This window comes from Pezoporus occidentalis, unplaced genomic scaffold (assembly GCF_034315485.1).
Source record: "Pezoporus occidentalis ecotype Australia unplaced genomic scaffold, CSIRO_AGI_Poc_V1 ctg453, whole genome shotgun sequence".
NCBI classification, from domain to species: domain Eukaryota; kingdom Metazoa; phylum Chordata; class Aves; order Psittaciformes; family Psittacidae; genus Pezoporus; species Pezoporus occidentalis.
In genome coordinates this window covers 46,537-63,840 of record NW_026915784.1, presented here as the reverse complement: position 1 = coordinate 63,840, position 17,304 = coordinate 46,537, and the positions used below count along the sequence as shown (strand labels likewise).

General features: G+C 40.6%; 1 protein-coding gene across 5 annotated transcripts in view; it reads right to left on the bottom strand.

Annotated features, from left to right (window-relative positions):
- Positions 1–17,304, bottom strand: part of PRKG2 (protein kinase cGMP-dependent 2) — a 30,549-nt gene extending 13,245 nt beyond the window's left edge. For 2 of the 5 annotated variants that reach the window (XR_009967907.1, XM_062635451.1), the window contains exons 1-7: positions 16,963–17,304; positions 12,787–13,311; positions 6,966–7,132; positions 5,394–5,507; positions 2,477–2,582; positions 1,503–1,566; positions 631–708 (exon numbers count right to left, since the gene is read on the bottom strand). Coding sequence is in view for 4 of the 5 variants with exons in the window: in XM_062635451.1 (XP_062491435.1) it covers positions 631–708; positions 1,503–1,566; positions 2,477–2,582; positions 5,394–5,507; positions 6,966–7,132; positions 12,787–13,298 (1,041 nt within the window). In the remaining variant the exon portion in view is untranslated. Of the gene's footprint in view, positions 1–630; positions 709–1,502; positions 1,567–2,476; positions 2,583–5,393; positions 5,508–6,965; positions 7,133–12,786; positions 13,312–15,396; positions 15,546–16,962 lie in introns of all 5 variants that reach the window. The other 3 variants (XM_062635447.1, XM_062635450.1, XM_062635449.1) reach the window with 2 other exon arrangements.

The following is a 17,304-nucleotide window of genomic DNA, read 5'->3' as shown; positions in this document are numbered from 1 at the left end:
CACTTCCACAGTAGCACACATTCTGCTGATGCCACAAACCAAATCAGAATATCTCCAGACACAGACATGTTTTGGAAACTCAAAAACCCAACTAGAAGTTTATTGATGAAAATTCTGATTTGATTCTTCAGAGTCCTGTGTCTGCCTCTAATATAACAGCTGATGGATAAAGGCTGCTGCCTTACTCTTCTGGGAGAAGGAATAGACCTTGAGTCACCTAGAAGGCCATTCTCCATTTAACCTAAGACTCCGTTATTTCTTAGACATTTCACAAGTCTATAGCTTGCCCATCAGATACTGAAACATTCAGGAGAAGACATAGGACCAAATCTCATTTACAAAAAATACTTTATAATACTTTACATCTCTGTGTCAGTGTCATGATGCTTCAGGACATACTTCAATTACATTATAATTAGAACAGTGTAACATGGGTTCATTGTGAAAATTAGGCTCCCTGAATCCCTGAAACGCTGCTCCAGGCTTTTATCATAGTGCTGTGAACTTTAACAGCATCCTCAAAAACTCTCTGCACAGATTTTACTATAGACCAAAGACCACATCCTTCAAAGTAGCTTTTGAAATACAGATGTATCTGTTACTTTGTAAGTTAGGTTTATTACATCTTACCTTTCCTTTTGCTATTATGAAGAAGGTATTGCCTTCTTCTCCTTCCCGAATAACATAATCTCCCTTGTCATAGTACTCCTGTTGTGGAAGGAGGCGAAGAGAGACAATATTGTTCAGTACATGATTAGCTTCTTTGAAAATTCTGATTACTATGCAGAGTTCTTACTACATCTGGATGTTCCAGTGATGTTTAACTTCCTATCTCCTGCGTATGTTGCATTCCATAATATGCAATCGTTCCCCTAAATAAAGCACAGCATCCAATCTGTAACATACCTTCATGCAGCAGCATGTTGCTTGTTAAAAAACATACTAACACTGGTATCATCCTTATGAAGCAGGGGAAAATGAGGGGAAAAAAAACCAAAATAAAAAGCTCTTAAAAGAGTTCTAGATCAAAATCCCATTTCCAAAAGTAATTCTGGGATTGACACCTCAGTGGGAATGCCTAAGTCATTTATTGCAAGCTATGAAAGCATCAACTTTACTGTGTCTGCCAAGGAACCCTGCCTTCATTGTTAAACTTTCAATCAAGCATTTTTCCATGTTAACTTTCAGCTTTGTAACCTGTTTCTCATAAATATTCCTCATTTTTTTCTCTTCTAAGTGTTTCATTTTAATAAAGGCTGGATTATAAATCCTCTTATCTACTTGCTTGGCTCCTTCCATGTCAAAGATATAACTAGCTTTTATGCCACTAAATGTTATTATTCGCTGCCAACCTGGAATTCCACTCCAACCACTCCAAAACCACTGTCATGTTAAAAAAAGCTTGGCTGTTTTTTCATTATTTTTTTTTAAACTTATTTATTCTTCTTTGTTATTTTGAAAGCTTACTGAATACTATTTAGAAAAACTTAACAGTCTCTTACCACCTCCAGGCAGTCTATGATCTTGGTCAACTTATCCTCAGGTAAGTTTTTCAGCAAGGACACGCTTCCAGAAAACAGAAATGCAAAACAAAACCAAATAACAAAAGTAGTTGTCATTAACACTGTTTTAATGATCTCATCTATACAACTTCAGTACTACTTGGACAAGTACTAAAAGAGAATCCAACCACGGTGATGATTTAGTGAACTTGCTGGTGAGAAAGAAGAAACTTCCCATCCTAAGAACTCAGACTTGTAAAAGTTAGGAAATCATAGAGCTCTCCGGCCACCCAGGCTCAGCTAAGGAGTATTTATAGAAATCAAAGGTGGAGATGGATGCAAAAATACACACGACATTCTCTGCATGGCCAGGCCTGAGGTCTTGATTTGAAGCCAAAACAGAATGGTAATTCTTTGTTAAAGAAAGAAAATATGAAATCAGCTGATTATGGTTTGGAACCTCTAATTTGACTTTATTTTTTAGGAAAAGCACTGTACTATTCTGTGTTCCATGCAGGAGTAAGAATTATTCTACTCTGCAGATTTGCTAGTAATTTATATTGGTTCATAAATTGAGAGACATTCAGTTCTCATATTCAAGTCTCCAAGGGATGAATATTGCTTAACCTACTCCAGCAGCAAATTAACTTCTACCTGGAGGATTTATTTAATTCTATTTATTTAATATATTGTTTTAACTTCTAGCCATGTAACCTTCCCATACACTTCTTCCATTACTTAAAAGCATTCGAGAACCTATTGCTGTTTCCTAATGTAATACAGGATAAGAACATTCAAAATGAGAAGAAAGATTTTATGACTCTTCAAAAGAAAAATCAAGAGAGGTAAGTATTGAGGCTTTTGAGGCCCTTTGCATTATGAGCACTTCTTTCTCTTTGTAAGGCAGACTCCATATTGTGCACCTTACGAAGAAGCTGAAACCAGTATTAGAAATATAAATGCATTATACTTACCTTCTAAGGAAGTTTCTGTATTGCTCTTGTCTTGTTTGTGCTGTCACTCTCATGATATTTTGAAACACTTCTCTGTCCAATGCCCATGTTTTAACACCAGTGATTGCTTAAGAAAACAAAAACCAACAACAAAATCAACAATGCTTCCCAATAATGTGATGGAAGATATTACAGTATCAGGTCACAGTACTAGGCAGACTAGCTCTTCCAAAATGCCCACTGCCAAATTTTAGAGTATATAGCACCTACTGCAATCGTACTTGTAAAAGAATTCAGCTTCCACTTAAACAATGCCCCCTGAAGTAAGGCATAGGTTTCCAAATGGCTCCTCCACACAGCACTTTCCATGCAACTCCACAGGCTGGGTAACCTTGAAAACCTAGCCATTTACTATGAGCACAAACAGGGCTGAGTACTTCTAAAGATCTATTTGTAATCATGGACAATCATTGCATTCAAAAGCTGCAATGTAATCTGCAAAGAAGCTTACTTGAAAGAAAAACTTGGCTGAATTTTTTATCATTTATGAGATAAATGTTGAATAATGTGTCTTGGACCCATTTCTAACTCACATTACATGCAAAGTTTGTGAGATAGTAACATAGAAATAACAAAGGTCAAGAAATACATTTTTTTTAATCCTGTGATCCTCACACAGTTTTCCTCCAATGTAGCCATTTTGTAAGGGAATAAAGAGTAATCAAAACATTAATCATTATCTTTCGAGGGGTAATCAAAATATTAATACAGTAAACACGCATAAGATCCAGCATCAAAGGTGCAAACCACTAAGCGGCCTCTATGTGCAATCACTGGCATAACAATACATTGCCCTTTTTAATTTAAGCAAAATAAGGTGATTCTTTTCAACTTAATATCTTATTTTAAAAGATGCTACGCCATATTCGACAATTTTCCTTCTGTCATAAGAAGGAACAAAGCTGTTTTCTCTGGGATAAAGGAAAGCTGCAAAAAAAAAAATAAAGCAATTGATCTCAATTTATCATGCACACAGAATACAGGAAAGAAAAATGCCAGGTTTAAAATGATGCACAGTCATTGTTCTTTATACTTAACCCTGATATACACATATCCTCTCAACAGCCATTTATCAAAATAACTCAAAAATAGTTTTGGATGTTGGAAGGGAGAACAAAGGTATTGCTTTGGTTTTGCTTTTCTCCTAAATAACATCTTTCAGGTTACTTTGCATGAAGAAAATATGGCAAGTATCCAAGCTATCGTGGATGCTTTTCCTGTATCTTGCACCTTAACTAAAGAAAACAATTATATAGCTAGAAAAGCGCATGTAATTTCAAAAATGAGACAGAGAAATTTATAAACATAGGAGTAAATCACATTCTCAGTGTCAAATACAGCTACTGAATGTAAACATGCTGCTGTATAGCAGCAGCCATTGAAGTGCTGTCTGTCTGAAGTCCTTCACTTGTCAGTTTTCAAAGACTGCAGGCAAAGGGCATCTCTTAATCCAGTATCAAGAAAGAGTTTTCACGTATGTATTTACTAGTCATTTATGGCATTGCACTGCTCTTCCTTCACAACAAGAAATACAGGAAAGCTATTGGGGAGGGGCAGGTTTCTGCAGGGATTTTAAGTAATCAAACACAGTTGTCCATAATTGGACAACTCTTATCCTACCTCAAAACCAATTAATGTTAAAGGTCTAAAGCAGCACGACATCTTACTATGCAGAAACACTACTTTATAATGATAATACTATACAGCAAGCAAAAACAGGAAAATAGGGAACACATTCAAGTAGATCAGTGTGCTAGTAAGAAAAATAATCACATTATTGATGCTGCTGTCTTTATCAGCAACAACAAAAGCAGATTAGATGTAGTAATTTCCATCTGCACAGCCATCAAAGATTAAGTGCTTAAACTGGGAGCAGGAAGAAAGACCAGGAGCTTTTAAAGCAAACAACTTCTTGTTTTATTCAATTTGCTCATTTTTAAGTCAACATGAACTCTTCATTCTTACTGGTGGTTCAAAGTTCCTGCACATTTAGACAGCAAAAGAAATTAGCCTTTAAGCGCAATCTTTATGGAATGGTAGAAAGTGGGAAAATTAAGATTTTTATCATATTTGGTCACTTCCTGGTGTGTCACAGAATAATTATGGTAGGTTAGAAAATGAATTAAAGGGTACTTAGTGGATGAATACCCAGTTTTATGCAGGAAGAGGCGTATATGTGTCAGAGCAACACTTAACAACTCCATCCTGGTCTGCTGGTAAACACAAAGCAAAAGCCACTATTTGTGTCAGAGAAGCACCACATCTCACCTGGAAGTTTCACCTTTTCCACTACCACATTTGAGATCAAACTGAAATCTCCTGAGTGCCAGTTGCAAATACCAGGTGCAAGTGAATATTGGCAAGACTCAGTAACTTAACAATACAGAACTAAAAGAAGTAAAACAGCAACTAACTCCTATATATTTTATTTCCTCTTGAATTACACTTTATCTGCCCTATTAAAAACACCACGGTTTCAAACTAACTGTAATTTCAGCCTCAGAGTTGCATTTGGTACAAGAAAGAACATAAGAGTCAAAGACCGCCACTGCTACTGAATCATTCAACACTAAAACATAGTCCTTCCATAGCAGATAGTTTGGTACAGATCTGGCTAAACAGCAGATCTATAGATGCCTAATTGTTTATCAAAGGTCATGATAGAGATGGAATTATATTCATGGCATAGTGTTAGAGTTCCCAAGCAGAAAGAACTGAAGAAAGGAAACATGAGCTGAAGAACTGAAGAACGGAAACATAATCAGGACATGCAGAAAAGTATTCAATGAAAACTTCAAAGATAACCTGGCTATAACAAGGACCTCACAAAAATTCAGTTTTCTTTTTGACCAATGTTGTCATAGTAAACCTTAGGTACCTTTCACAGAGGCTGTCCTTGTGCAGTTGTATAAAATGGCTAGTTCACCAAATGCCGTCCACACAGGTATTGAGGAGAGTAGTTTATCCTGCTGAAAGACCTCCAGGCTCCCCTCTGTCAAAAATCATCAGGATAATAGGTGTTAAAACTGAGCTCAACTGCAGAGAGTGAAGAGAAAACAAAACAATATTCTGCCTTTGCCACTCCCTGGAACAAAGAAATAGGAGCAACAACTGAAAAACAGTAGAGGTTTGTGGGGCTTTTTGGTGTTTACTTTGTTGCGATTTTGGGTGGGAGGGATGCTTGTTTTTTGGTTTGTTTTGTTTTGTTTGTTTTTTTTCTTAATGTATTGCTAATCTAAAAATCTGCTCTGGAAGGGAGGGAAAGCAGAGAGAAACCTTTCAACACTAAAAGGCCATAGAAAACAGCCCTTCTAAATCCTGATGGGATAAACCTTTGCTACAACAAAACAGTCAGTACCGGTTCAGATAGCCTACTGTAGCGTAGACAGACCAGTCTTAACACAGTGAGCTCCTGAGGTTTGCCTGTTTATACATGTTTATGTATATATGTGCAGAATGCAAAGGAAAGGACAGAAAAACAAAAAAGCACATTAAATCTTCAATAAATTGTCTTTGAGCCTTACTACAAACCTAGGAAAAGTCAAAGAAAATCTGAATTTCTTCATAGGTTATGGTCCAAAAAAACCTTCTCCTAAATATGCTCTGAAAGCTTAGCCCTCTTCTCTCCAAGAGACCCACTGACTCCTCAAAAAATCTCATGTGCCAGAAAAATTTCCATGTGCACAACTTCCTCATATTTTATCTGTTTTCCAAAACGTTATAATTTTATCTAGCAAGAATATGACTAACACATTACAAATCCTGCCTCCTCTCTCTCCCTGCACCATCGATGTTATCCTAACATAATGACCATCAATCATATGAAGCAAGAAGCCAGAAGATGTGCTTTCCAAAAATCTGTGATTTAAGATTTGAGTGTAAGCACAGTGGCAGTCAGCACAGATGACTACTGCAGTGAGATTACTTCAGACCTGCTGTCAATACTTTAGGAAAGTTTTCCTATCCAAAGGCTTTTTTGTTGTTGTTGCAGCTCTTTTGGAAACAAAACAGACCTCTAATCTTTGAGAACAATAAACTCAGACCTCATCTTGCAATTTCCCTATACACTGAAAACTGGTATAAGCTTCCATGAATGTTGAAAAGGAAATCTGTTTCAGAAGTGGCTTCATTATTGACCAGTTTTCTGTATTTTGGAGTATACTTGCTCTTCCTTGGGCTATAGCTACAACAGAAAGGATTTGCTAACCTCTAGGCTTTCAGAAATGAAAGAGGCCATGAAATAACATTAAATCAAGGTTTAAGTTTCTAAGGGTTTTTTTATTGCTCTTACTCTGTTTCATAAAACTCACAGGTAAAACTTGCATTGCCCTCAGTAGGGCCGGCAAAAATGATATAAGAGCACAAACATCATCATTGTGGTTTCCTGCAAAGACTTCTAAATTGCATTCCACTTTCTTGCACTTGTGGGTTATGAGTAAGCAGTATTCACCTTTGAGCACAAAAATGTGATTGCCTGGCTCTCCCTGTCTGATGACATAGCTGCCTTGCTGGAAAGTCCTTTCATACATACATTCCACCATATCTCGAATCTGGTGAGGCTCCAGTCTCTTCAAGAACTGATTTTTATTCAGGGCATCTGTGATAAGTTTCTTCTCACTGGTTTTAAACAAACAAACAAACAAAGTTTAAAGATCTAGCATGGTTGAGGTATATTATTCACTTGGCATTCATTCCTCTCAAGATGTTTTCTCACATTTCTGACAGTCATATGACCAGTACCACTGACAAATGTTACAACACCTGCAATCAATATGCATACCCATTAGCAGTACCATGCTACGGCCTTTCTCCTACGTGACCCTGCCTGCAGAAAGCATTATTTTAGATGTAAAAAAGCTCCCAGTAGAAGACATGCTCCCCAGAAAGTTTTGCACTGTTTCTCACCATATTCTTTCCCCATTGCACAACTAAGATAAATGCACTTGCTTACCTGAAGGAAAGAAATGTGAAAGGTATGCCTTTCTATACCCCTGCCTCTACAGGAATGGCAACTTGGTAAAAATCAGACCAACTTCTCTAAAATTCTATCACGTTTTTCCTAATGCCCAGCAAAAATGTAACACTGATGACAGTAATAAGGTTAAAATCAACACTGATGATACTAAGACCTCATCAAGAGTTTCTCCTATGTGGTGAGGAAAGATGCAAGTAAAGAAAAGTACACAAAAAATGATTTAACAGCTGCTGTTGTTGCTTAGGGGAATATTAGAAGGCACCGTTGGTGGGAAAACCAAAGCAAGTTGTACTGCTTTTAGGAATGTTTAGAGTATAATCGGAAGTAAAAATGTAATACAAGGGCTTGTGGATATAGGTATGCAGCCATTAACGTTGACCTCTTTGCTTTCTGAAATTCAGTGTTTATAGCACACTTTGGTGATGCTATAGCAAACTACAGCCATCCTGAGTTATTTTGTTAAAAAGTCTTTAGAAAAGCTTCAATCCATAAAAGACAGTGGATGGATTTTTAAGAAGAAAATGTGGAAAATGCAACAGTGGTCAAATCCACTAACCAATCAATACAAACCTGGCTATACATACATACATACATACATACTGGGCAATCTATGAGTTCTGGCTGACTTGCATACGTTCTAGGTCAAGGGCTTCCTACAAAGCAGTGCCTTGAATCCATGCCAGAGTGAATGCAGTTAAACAACTGCTGCACTGATGGAGTTCTTATGGACCTACTGATTACTTTGACCTTACTGCTGAAGTGAAAGATAAATTCTGCCTTCAAGTCCTTTCCTTAATGTGCATGTGTAAGGAAGCTGTATAACAAAATAAACACCCTAACAACTTTCTGAGGCATTTAAAGTTCACTTTTGCTTGTATTCATAAAAACACAGCACAGTTATAATCAAAAATAGGTTGTACGAGAAAACCTCCTGAAGAATATCCAGGAATATCCCACCCAGAGGGACCCTGACAAGCTTGTGAGGTGGACCGATGCCAACCTCATGAAGTTTAACCATGCCAAGTGCAAGGTCCTACACCTGGGTTGGAGCAATCCCAGGCACAGCTACAGGTTGGGCAAAGAAGAGATTCAGAGCAGCCCTGCGGAGAAGGACTTGGGGGTGTTGGTTGATGAGAAAATGAACATGAGCTGGCTTCAGTGTGCGCTCGCAGCCCAGAAAGCCAACAGTATCCGGGGCTGCATCAGAAGGGGTGTGACCAGCAGGTCGAAGGAGGTGATCCTGCCCCTTTGCTCTGCTCTTGTGAGACCTCACCTGGAGTATTGTGTGCAGTTCTGGGGTCCTCAACATAAAAAGGACATGGAGCTGTTGGAACAAGTCCAGAGTAGGGCCAAGAGGATGATCAGGGGACTGGAGCACCTCCCGTTTGAAGATAGGCTGAGAAAGTTGGGGCTGTTCAGCCTGGAGAAGAGAAGGCTGCGTGGAGACCTCATAGCAGCCTTCCAGTATCTGAAGGGGGCCTATAGGGATGCTGGGGAGGGACTCTTCATTAGGGACTGTAGTGGTAGGACAAGGGGTAATGGGTTAAAACTTAAGCAGGAGAAGTTTAGATTGGATATAAGCAGGAAGTTCTTCACTGTAAGGGTGGTGAGGCACTGGAATGGGTTGCCCAGGGAAGTTGTGAATGCTCCACCCCTGGTGGTGTTCAAGGCCAGGCTGGACAGAGCCTTGGGTGACATGTTTTAGTGTGAGGTGTCCCTGCCCATGGCAGGGGGGGTGAAACTTGATGATCTTAAGGCCCTTTCCAACCCTAACTATTCTATGATTCTATGAATGAACAATCCGTTAAGGCAATTTAAGTAGACTTACAATCTTACTAGCCATATAATGACTGAAAATAAATAAAAGGTGATGAAATGAGACAAGAAAAATAAAGTCAAGTAGCTATGGTGAGGCGTGGGTTTAGACATAGATATAATAACTCAGCTTCTGCTGAAAACAACAGGGTTATTAGAACATAAGCTCTAACTTTGTTTTCTGCTTGCTTATTTAATTCACCCTACCCTCATCATGCATACAATACTGCAGTAAAATACAGTAATGGCTCATAAACTGTTACTTAAAATGAGCAGTAACGCTTCCAGAACTACAGGAGACTATGCTGTTTTCAAAAAATGCAGTTGGCCACAGACCAAAGGACACATGAATATCATAACCATGGCTCAGGCTCTTGAATGAGTTTCTTGCTCATTTCATGGGCAAACAGCATAGTATTTGTCTTACAGTTTCATAAAACTGTAAGATAAAAAAAAAATAAATAAAAAAAAATAAAACTGTCTTTGCTGTTTCCTCACTTTCTCATATACCTGCCCTACTTCTGCAAACTGCTGCTGGGCATAACTAGATGTCCTGAAAGGACAAAAGATGTTTAATCCTGTACTCGAGCCAGTCACTGTCCTGATGAATACTACTAAAAGGCCAAAAAGTGGTTGCACAACTCCACACAACTGGTCTGGTGTTGAAGTACTTATTGGACCCACCACTAGTAGGACTTCATCGCCTGGGGCTAGCTAAGCCATTAGCATCCTTCTCCAGGCTTTTCTCCCCTCACTGCTGTTAGCTCTCATGGAAATGTTACCCCTTCGCCTTTCAATACATTCCCAGTAAACCCCTAGGAATAGCACTTGACATTCTATGAAGGGCTTCTTCTTAACAGAATCGGGAATTTAGTCCCATCACGAGACAGTCATTTCATAGGTACAAGTGTACAACATATACTTTACAGAGCAATGCTGCCTCTTAATATATGTTTCTGCTACTAATGGGAGATTTTTGGTTATCTGCTGTCTTTGACTGGTAAAAGACATCAGTGTCAAGTCTCAAGATAGTTCTTCCCCAACAAATAACTGTTGATAACAGAACTGAGTCACGATCCTGACTTGATGTAGGCAGCTTAAATTCTGAGGATGGTGATAGCATGCTCTGGAAGGACACAAAAATAGAGAACCAGGTCCTAGAGATACTGAAACACATAGATTCTGAACACTGCAAAGGGTAACAGACAAAAAATTTTCATTTGAAAGACCTTAGAGACCTGCTTTCATATACCTTGTTCAAACTCCAGAATCTTGAGGCTTTAGTTAAATTTTAATGCTCAAACTTCCATTAAGAAAAATCTTAAACACTCAGTTTTGGAAACTGAGATGGATTCATCCAGCTAGCTCAAGAGATGAAATATATACATAAGCAAACATTCAGTAATACAGACAGATCAAGAATTACTGAAGGCTTCTAAAACTGTCATTAAAATAATTCATGCTGAGATACTCAAAAGTGTGCCACTTAAACCCCTAGTAAATGAATAGCATAAAATTGTGCTGTTTTAAAAATGCTTCTAAAAGGGATTGGTAAACCTCTAGACTCAAAGCAAATTCAAGAATAAAGCATGGAGCTTCCCTTCCTTCTGAAATAGCTCCTTTCACAACTGTGGAATAACACAGGCAAGGAAACCTTCCAGCATTTGGTTGTCTCCATAACAGGTGATGGTGGCTTAAACAAGTGCAAGTGTAGCACAGGCTTTCCTGAGCAGCACAGTAGCGCTATGTGTAAAAACAGTTTTGTGGTATTTTCTTTGCATCTGTTTGCTTCCAAAGTATTTGGAAGATCAAATGATCTTCCACTATCACGTCAAAAGATGTATCTGCCCTTGAGAAGTGAGCAAATTCTTTCACTATTACTTGACCTGTTAGAGAAAGCATAAATTCTTCCCCCTGTGACTATAATGTATGTTAGTTTACAAACAGAATCACAGAAAAGCTGGAAATGGTGGGAAAGAAAGGGGAGGATGGCGTGCTCTTACTGCCAATGCAGTGCATGCTTAAGCAGTCAGTTACTTCAGGGCAGTAAATACCTGAATAAATTTAGGAGTGGTGTGTTCTGAATTGTTATGAATCTATGGGAGACTCAGCAGTAACAATGACAATCTCTGAACCAGACTGTAAGAGATGAAAGGAGGGAAAAGGAAGAGAACTGCTCCTTTATCCTGTTATGTTACACCAAATCTTCTAGAAAAACAACAGAGATGGCACGCAACAAGAAAAAAATAAAATGTTTTTAGAAGTGCTGAATGAAGAAGGAAAATTTTAAGACAGGTAATTACGAATAGAACACTCCTAAAGCAAATGATTACTTAAACTGCCCAAGTACCTGTGATAAAATGTTAATACAATCCCTGTATTCTGGAAAAACATTGCTAGTTGACGATTTCAGCTCCTTATGGTGATGCTACAGCACACTGGTGACTCAGGTAGCTTTTCTGTTTCACAAGACAGCCTCTAATGTGCAGTGATGTATATAATGGAGGGGGAATCTAATAACTCTCAGGTCTATTACAGTACAGACTCAGATTGTGCCATGAATTCTTAACAGAATGATAAAGATCCCCACAAATCTGAGGCACTTAAGATGCTGGCTGACATCCAGATAGATTCTGGCTACCAGCATGCTAAAACAGATAGTCAGGTTACGTCTACACACTGCAAAGCAAAAGAGGGCCTAAGGTATGCTGAAAGTTACCAATCTGGTACCTCTGTCCACAAAGTCAGCTGTGACCACAGAGCTCCACAAGGAGGTTACCACTTCTTGTATGTGAGTTGAAGAAGAGGTATTTTTTCTTTTGCAGAGGCTAGAAGTGTATTCACAGAGGAACAAGTAAAACCAGGTTCCTACACCATGACTGTCAGAAGCTGGGCAGGAGGGTAAGAGGAAGCTGCTAAGAGGATAATCACACTACACAACAGATTTCATATTTCACACCAGACTGAGCTGAAACTAGGCTGACAAACTTTGTACACAGCTCAGAATCTGTGTCCATACCGCACCTGAAAGAGCTGAGCTGGGGCTACCTCCTCCTTTCTAAAGTTGTCCATGCAATGGGAATAAGAATCTGAAACCATGTGAAGGCCTCCAGCCTTCTGCTCATCAGTGTTCCAGAGTACATCTTTAGCTGCAAGCACTAGGTGAATCCAGACCTGAGAAGAGGTTTAGGTTCTGCTTCACTAGCAGTAAAGATAAATCCCAAAGAGACTTATTGTAAGAGTCTCTCCTCCTCTAAAACACAAAGGCTACCCACCACTCTTCATCTGCAGTCTGTGGGACACAGATGATTCTTGTTTAAAGTTGCACACAAACTCAGCCAGCACCAAACTACCACAGTGACAAAGCCTATATAAACAAGATGGATACTTTAATCTTGATTTGTCATAAGGAGAGGATATCATTGTGATAACATTTATATCTCTGTAACTCAAGCATGTAATCTCCCTGAAATGAGCTCACCTGGAATCCTTTCGGACTGTTGCTTTTTCCAAGGAGAACGTAGTTTGCTTGTTCAAATCATACAGCCGTGTCGTTGGCTCTGCAGATACACCTTCCTTGGCTCCTCTTCTCCTGTCAGCAGATATCTGAATCCTTGAAGCTGCTTTAAAAGGAGAAGGCTGAAGAGAATGCTCTCCTTGAGTGCTAACAACATCCTGCAGCTTGTTCAACTGTATACACTTGTTGTGAAGCTCCTTGGTGAGTTCTGCTATGACCTTAGCCTGCATAGCCAGCTGTTCCTGAAGCTCAGCAACACGACTTTGACCCTCTTGCAACTCTAGATCTTTTCTCTTCAGTTCCTTTTCCAGTTCAAGCACCCTGCTGCAAAGAATATCAGCTTGCTCGCTAGTCACATTGATGCCTAGCCCTGGGTCCTTCAAAAACTTACGGTTGCCACCACAGCCAATAGAGAGGTTTGCCACATGTCTGTCTGTTCTTCTCAGATGCTTGGGTTTCACTAATCCATTCCCCATTTTGTCCAGAGACCTGGGTGAGAAAATAAATTTGCAGGTTTACTTCATTCACCAACAAGAAAAAAAAAAATAATCATAGAATGGTAAGTAATGAATTTAGTCTTTAACTGGCAGCTGAATTTGAGACATACATACAACTATAGTAAACATAGCTGATTACTGTCATCCTTTACAGCCCTGAAAATTGGAGCATGGCAAAGAAAAGAAGTAGGTAGATGGCAGATACAAAGCAAAGGATCTGATGGTTACCACTTCTTGTTTGTGAGTTGAAGAAGAGACGTGTAACAAAGAAAACCTCAAAAACCATCAGGAAGGAGGAAAGCTTGCACTGTACTGCAGAAGCAAGAAAACTGTTAGAAGGAGGAGCCTGTTACACAGGATCCCCAGGGAAGCAGTCAGAGCACCAAGCCTGTCAGCATCTCGATGATGCTCTTAGTTGTGTGATTTAGGTATTTGTGTGAGGAGCAGAGAGTTGGACTTGATGATCCTTATGGGTCCTTTTTACCTTGAGACAGTCTATGAATTCTGTGATTAAAAAAAAAAAAAAAGAGTTGGATCACTTTCCAATTGAGGAATAATTACTGATTACACAGACTTGTTTAATCTGTGGGTGCACAACTGCCTGGCACAAAGGATATGTGATTATTAAGCACATGTTAATAATACTAAAACAAACAAACAAAAAAATTTAAGGGTTATGACCATAAAAGAACAGTCATACTGATCAGAACAGGGGTCTTGCTGGCTTGTAAACTATCTCAACTATGGCCTTAAGATGCCCAGCAAAGGACAAGCACATAGGCTGCTTGACTGAAATACTGTCTGAGATTTCAGATTTCCTGAGCCTGATATGCTTTATTTAATCCTCAATGGATCTGTAATACTAGTACTTGTCCCATTTCCCATCTAACCCCTGTAAACTTCATATCTGCAAACCCTGGCAGGACCCTAGTGAGGATTTGCACAGGTCTACTTTTTGCATGAGGAACTACCTCCTTTAATTTGTTTCTTCCAGTACAAAACCAGAGATATAAAAAGTAGGAAAATTCAGTTTCACGAAGATTTATCTCTATTAACCTTTTCTCTACTATTTTGTATATTTCTGTCCTACCTCTCTGCCTGCACATATTTCTGAATTCTTTCCCAGAATGACAAGTCCTAGCTTACTCAGTCCATTCTCATATAAGCATCACTCCAAAAGTTTGACCGACCTTGCTGTCTTTTGCTGATGCCAAATTCAGAGCATCACAGTTACACCTAATTTAATCCTATCAAGAGCAGTCAGGTGGCACTGTTTCTATAGCTCTGTGATTTTAAACTGCCTCACATTTGTTAGTGTAACAGCAGCTACTGCCTTCAAGGAACAATTACCTTTTGAGAGGTATGGGGAATTACCCTTTGGCTAGTCTGGGTCTCTGCTCCCTCCCAGCTTCTTGTGCCCCTCCTCAATGGCAGAGCATGAGAGACTTGAAAAGTCCTTGGTCAGGGTAAGTGCTCTGAGGAACAACTAAAACATCTGTATGTTATCAGCATTACTTATACTAAAGCCAAAACCCAGCACTGCACCAGCTACTAGGAAGAAAATTACCCCAGATGAAACCAGGACACTCACCTTCTTCCCTGGACACTATCTTTGGTATATTTTATTGTATAATTTCAAGAGGACCAAGCAAGAAGTGCCCGCTGCTTAGGTCAAGCTATATTAAATGCACAAGTTGAGGGGAAGAGCAAAATTAACACATTCCTTCTTTTTAGTCTTGGGAAGCAATGCCTGCCTATAAATCCCATCTGTGAGCCAACAGTGCCAGGTTACAGTTTGGTTTAGTTGAAGCCTAAGGAGACCTTCACCAGGAGAGAAGGAATGAGCACAAGGCTGCATTTCCACGCCTTAGTACCACACTCAGAGCTTTTCCCAAAACACCTGCTCAGGCTCTTGAATCCTGCTCAACTGTATCCTGCTACTGCAAAAGACCACAACACAGAAAATACCTGCCTTAGACTAAACAGAGTTTTCTTCCTCGGACTCTGATTTTTGCCTCATCAATAAGCTATTTTAATAAGTTTTATAAAAGTACTGGTGTACTAACCAGGCACTAACCATACTGCTATAGTGATCAGTCACCCGTACAGCCAAAAGTAGCTGTTGTTCTGCCTCATGAATAAAGTACAACATTTTCAGGTTGAACCACAAGTGATATGGCTTAAGTTTTAACCTCTTTTAACATTTCATTGGGTGAGGACATGTCCCTGAAAAGGTACACTGATCAGACAGCAAGAAATAAACTGGGAGGCCACAGCAATTTGCCTTTGCTAGCTATTACAGCCACAATCCTGTTCTGGTTTGCAGCCTTCAGTGGGTTAGAACTGAAATACCTGACAAGGCAGCTCACACTGCAGATCTAGTTTTCCTTAAAACAGTCTTGCTGCTCAACTCTGCTTTTCTTATTGTGACTCTACATAACGTTTTTGTTTTACCCCAATTGCTGTATGCATTTTGACAGCTGGTGCTTCAGCTCAGAAACAGGGCAGTATGTCAGAAATAAAGGTAAATCTGACTGCAGAGGGGGACTTAAAAAAATGGCACATCAAGGTACCAAATCAAATAACTCTCAAGAGGGACCTATGTGTCACTGCATGGCTTAACCAAAGATCTTGCCTCAGTATGCAACCAAACACAAACAAACCAAACACAACAACAAACCAAACATACCAAACAAACTAACCAAACACAACAACAAAACAACTACCAAGCTAAACTAAATGTTGCAATATTTATAGAGTAAAATATAAAATATACTCATTTTTACTCTATAAAACAGAGTAAAAATGGAGATTACAGGAAGCATGTCATCACACACAACAGGGTAGCAACATCTGCTACCAAATGCAGTGGCAGTCACCACATTTCACAAAAAGGGTATCACAGACATTTTAAAGTTACCTTTACAAATGGATAGCGTGCCTGCCGCAGGGCACAGGAAACCCTGCTATTTATACTGTACCCAGAAACAGAGCAAGTCCACTGTACAGAGATGATGATTAAAGTTCATAATATAACTGCACCAGAATGAAAACATCAGGAACTTCTGTCTTCCCATATGCACAGTTAATCATCACGGTACAATGGGACAAGCTAGCTGGATCTGAAAGATCCCTGTTTCCACCTGGTGCCAGTTATTGGATATTAGTAAAGGAAACTCATGTCCAAATGTATAGCAGGAATCAAGAAAAGACTGACAGGTAATTCAGCATTACATTACCTAATTCTAACAGAAAAACCTTTAATGCGTCCGAGGTTTGACCAACCTTACCCATAAGGAGTAAAACAAGAAGCAAGAGCAGAACATGCTCTGTGTTTAGCCTGGGCACCTCACACGCTCTCTGAGGGCTCTGCCACCGGCAGAGACGCGGCCAGCAAAGGACAGACCCAAAACCCACCCACTAGAGGATGCCGCAGGGCTGCTCAAGCGGTTCAGTGCAAGCCGGCTGCCCTCCTCACAAACCGGTCCACCTCAGGCCAGCGAGGTGCCGCTGCTGTCCGGCCAGCCGAGACCCCCGCCCCGCCGCCGGACCGCGGCGGCACCCCGGGGAGGCCGCAGCTCCTCCAGGCTGCGGTCCCGGCCTCCCCATGTCCCCACACGCACCCGCCGGTCCCGTCCCTCACCTGCGCGCTCGGCTGGACCGGGACCGGGACCGGGGCCGGGGCCGAGCGGCGGCAGGCGCAGAGGTTGATGCTCCCGCGCTCGCTGCGGAGCCGGGCTGGGCGGGGACGCCGCTGCCTGTCACGGGCGGCCGGGAGGTGCGGCGGGGCCGGGGGGGAGCAGGCGCGGCAGTGCCCGTGTCCGCCCGTGCCTCCCGCGGCGCTGCGGCGGTGCTGTGCTGTCCGCCCACAGGGGCAGGCAGGGGCTCGCAGGGCGCGGGGAGCCGCCGGCGCTGCGTCCAGCATCGTGAGGGAGGCGGGTGCCTGTGGGAGGCCGGCAGGGTCAGGAGCTGCGGGGACGGACCA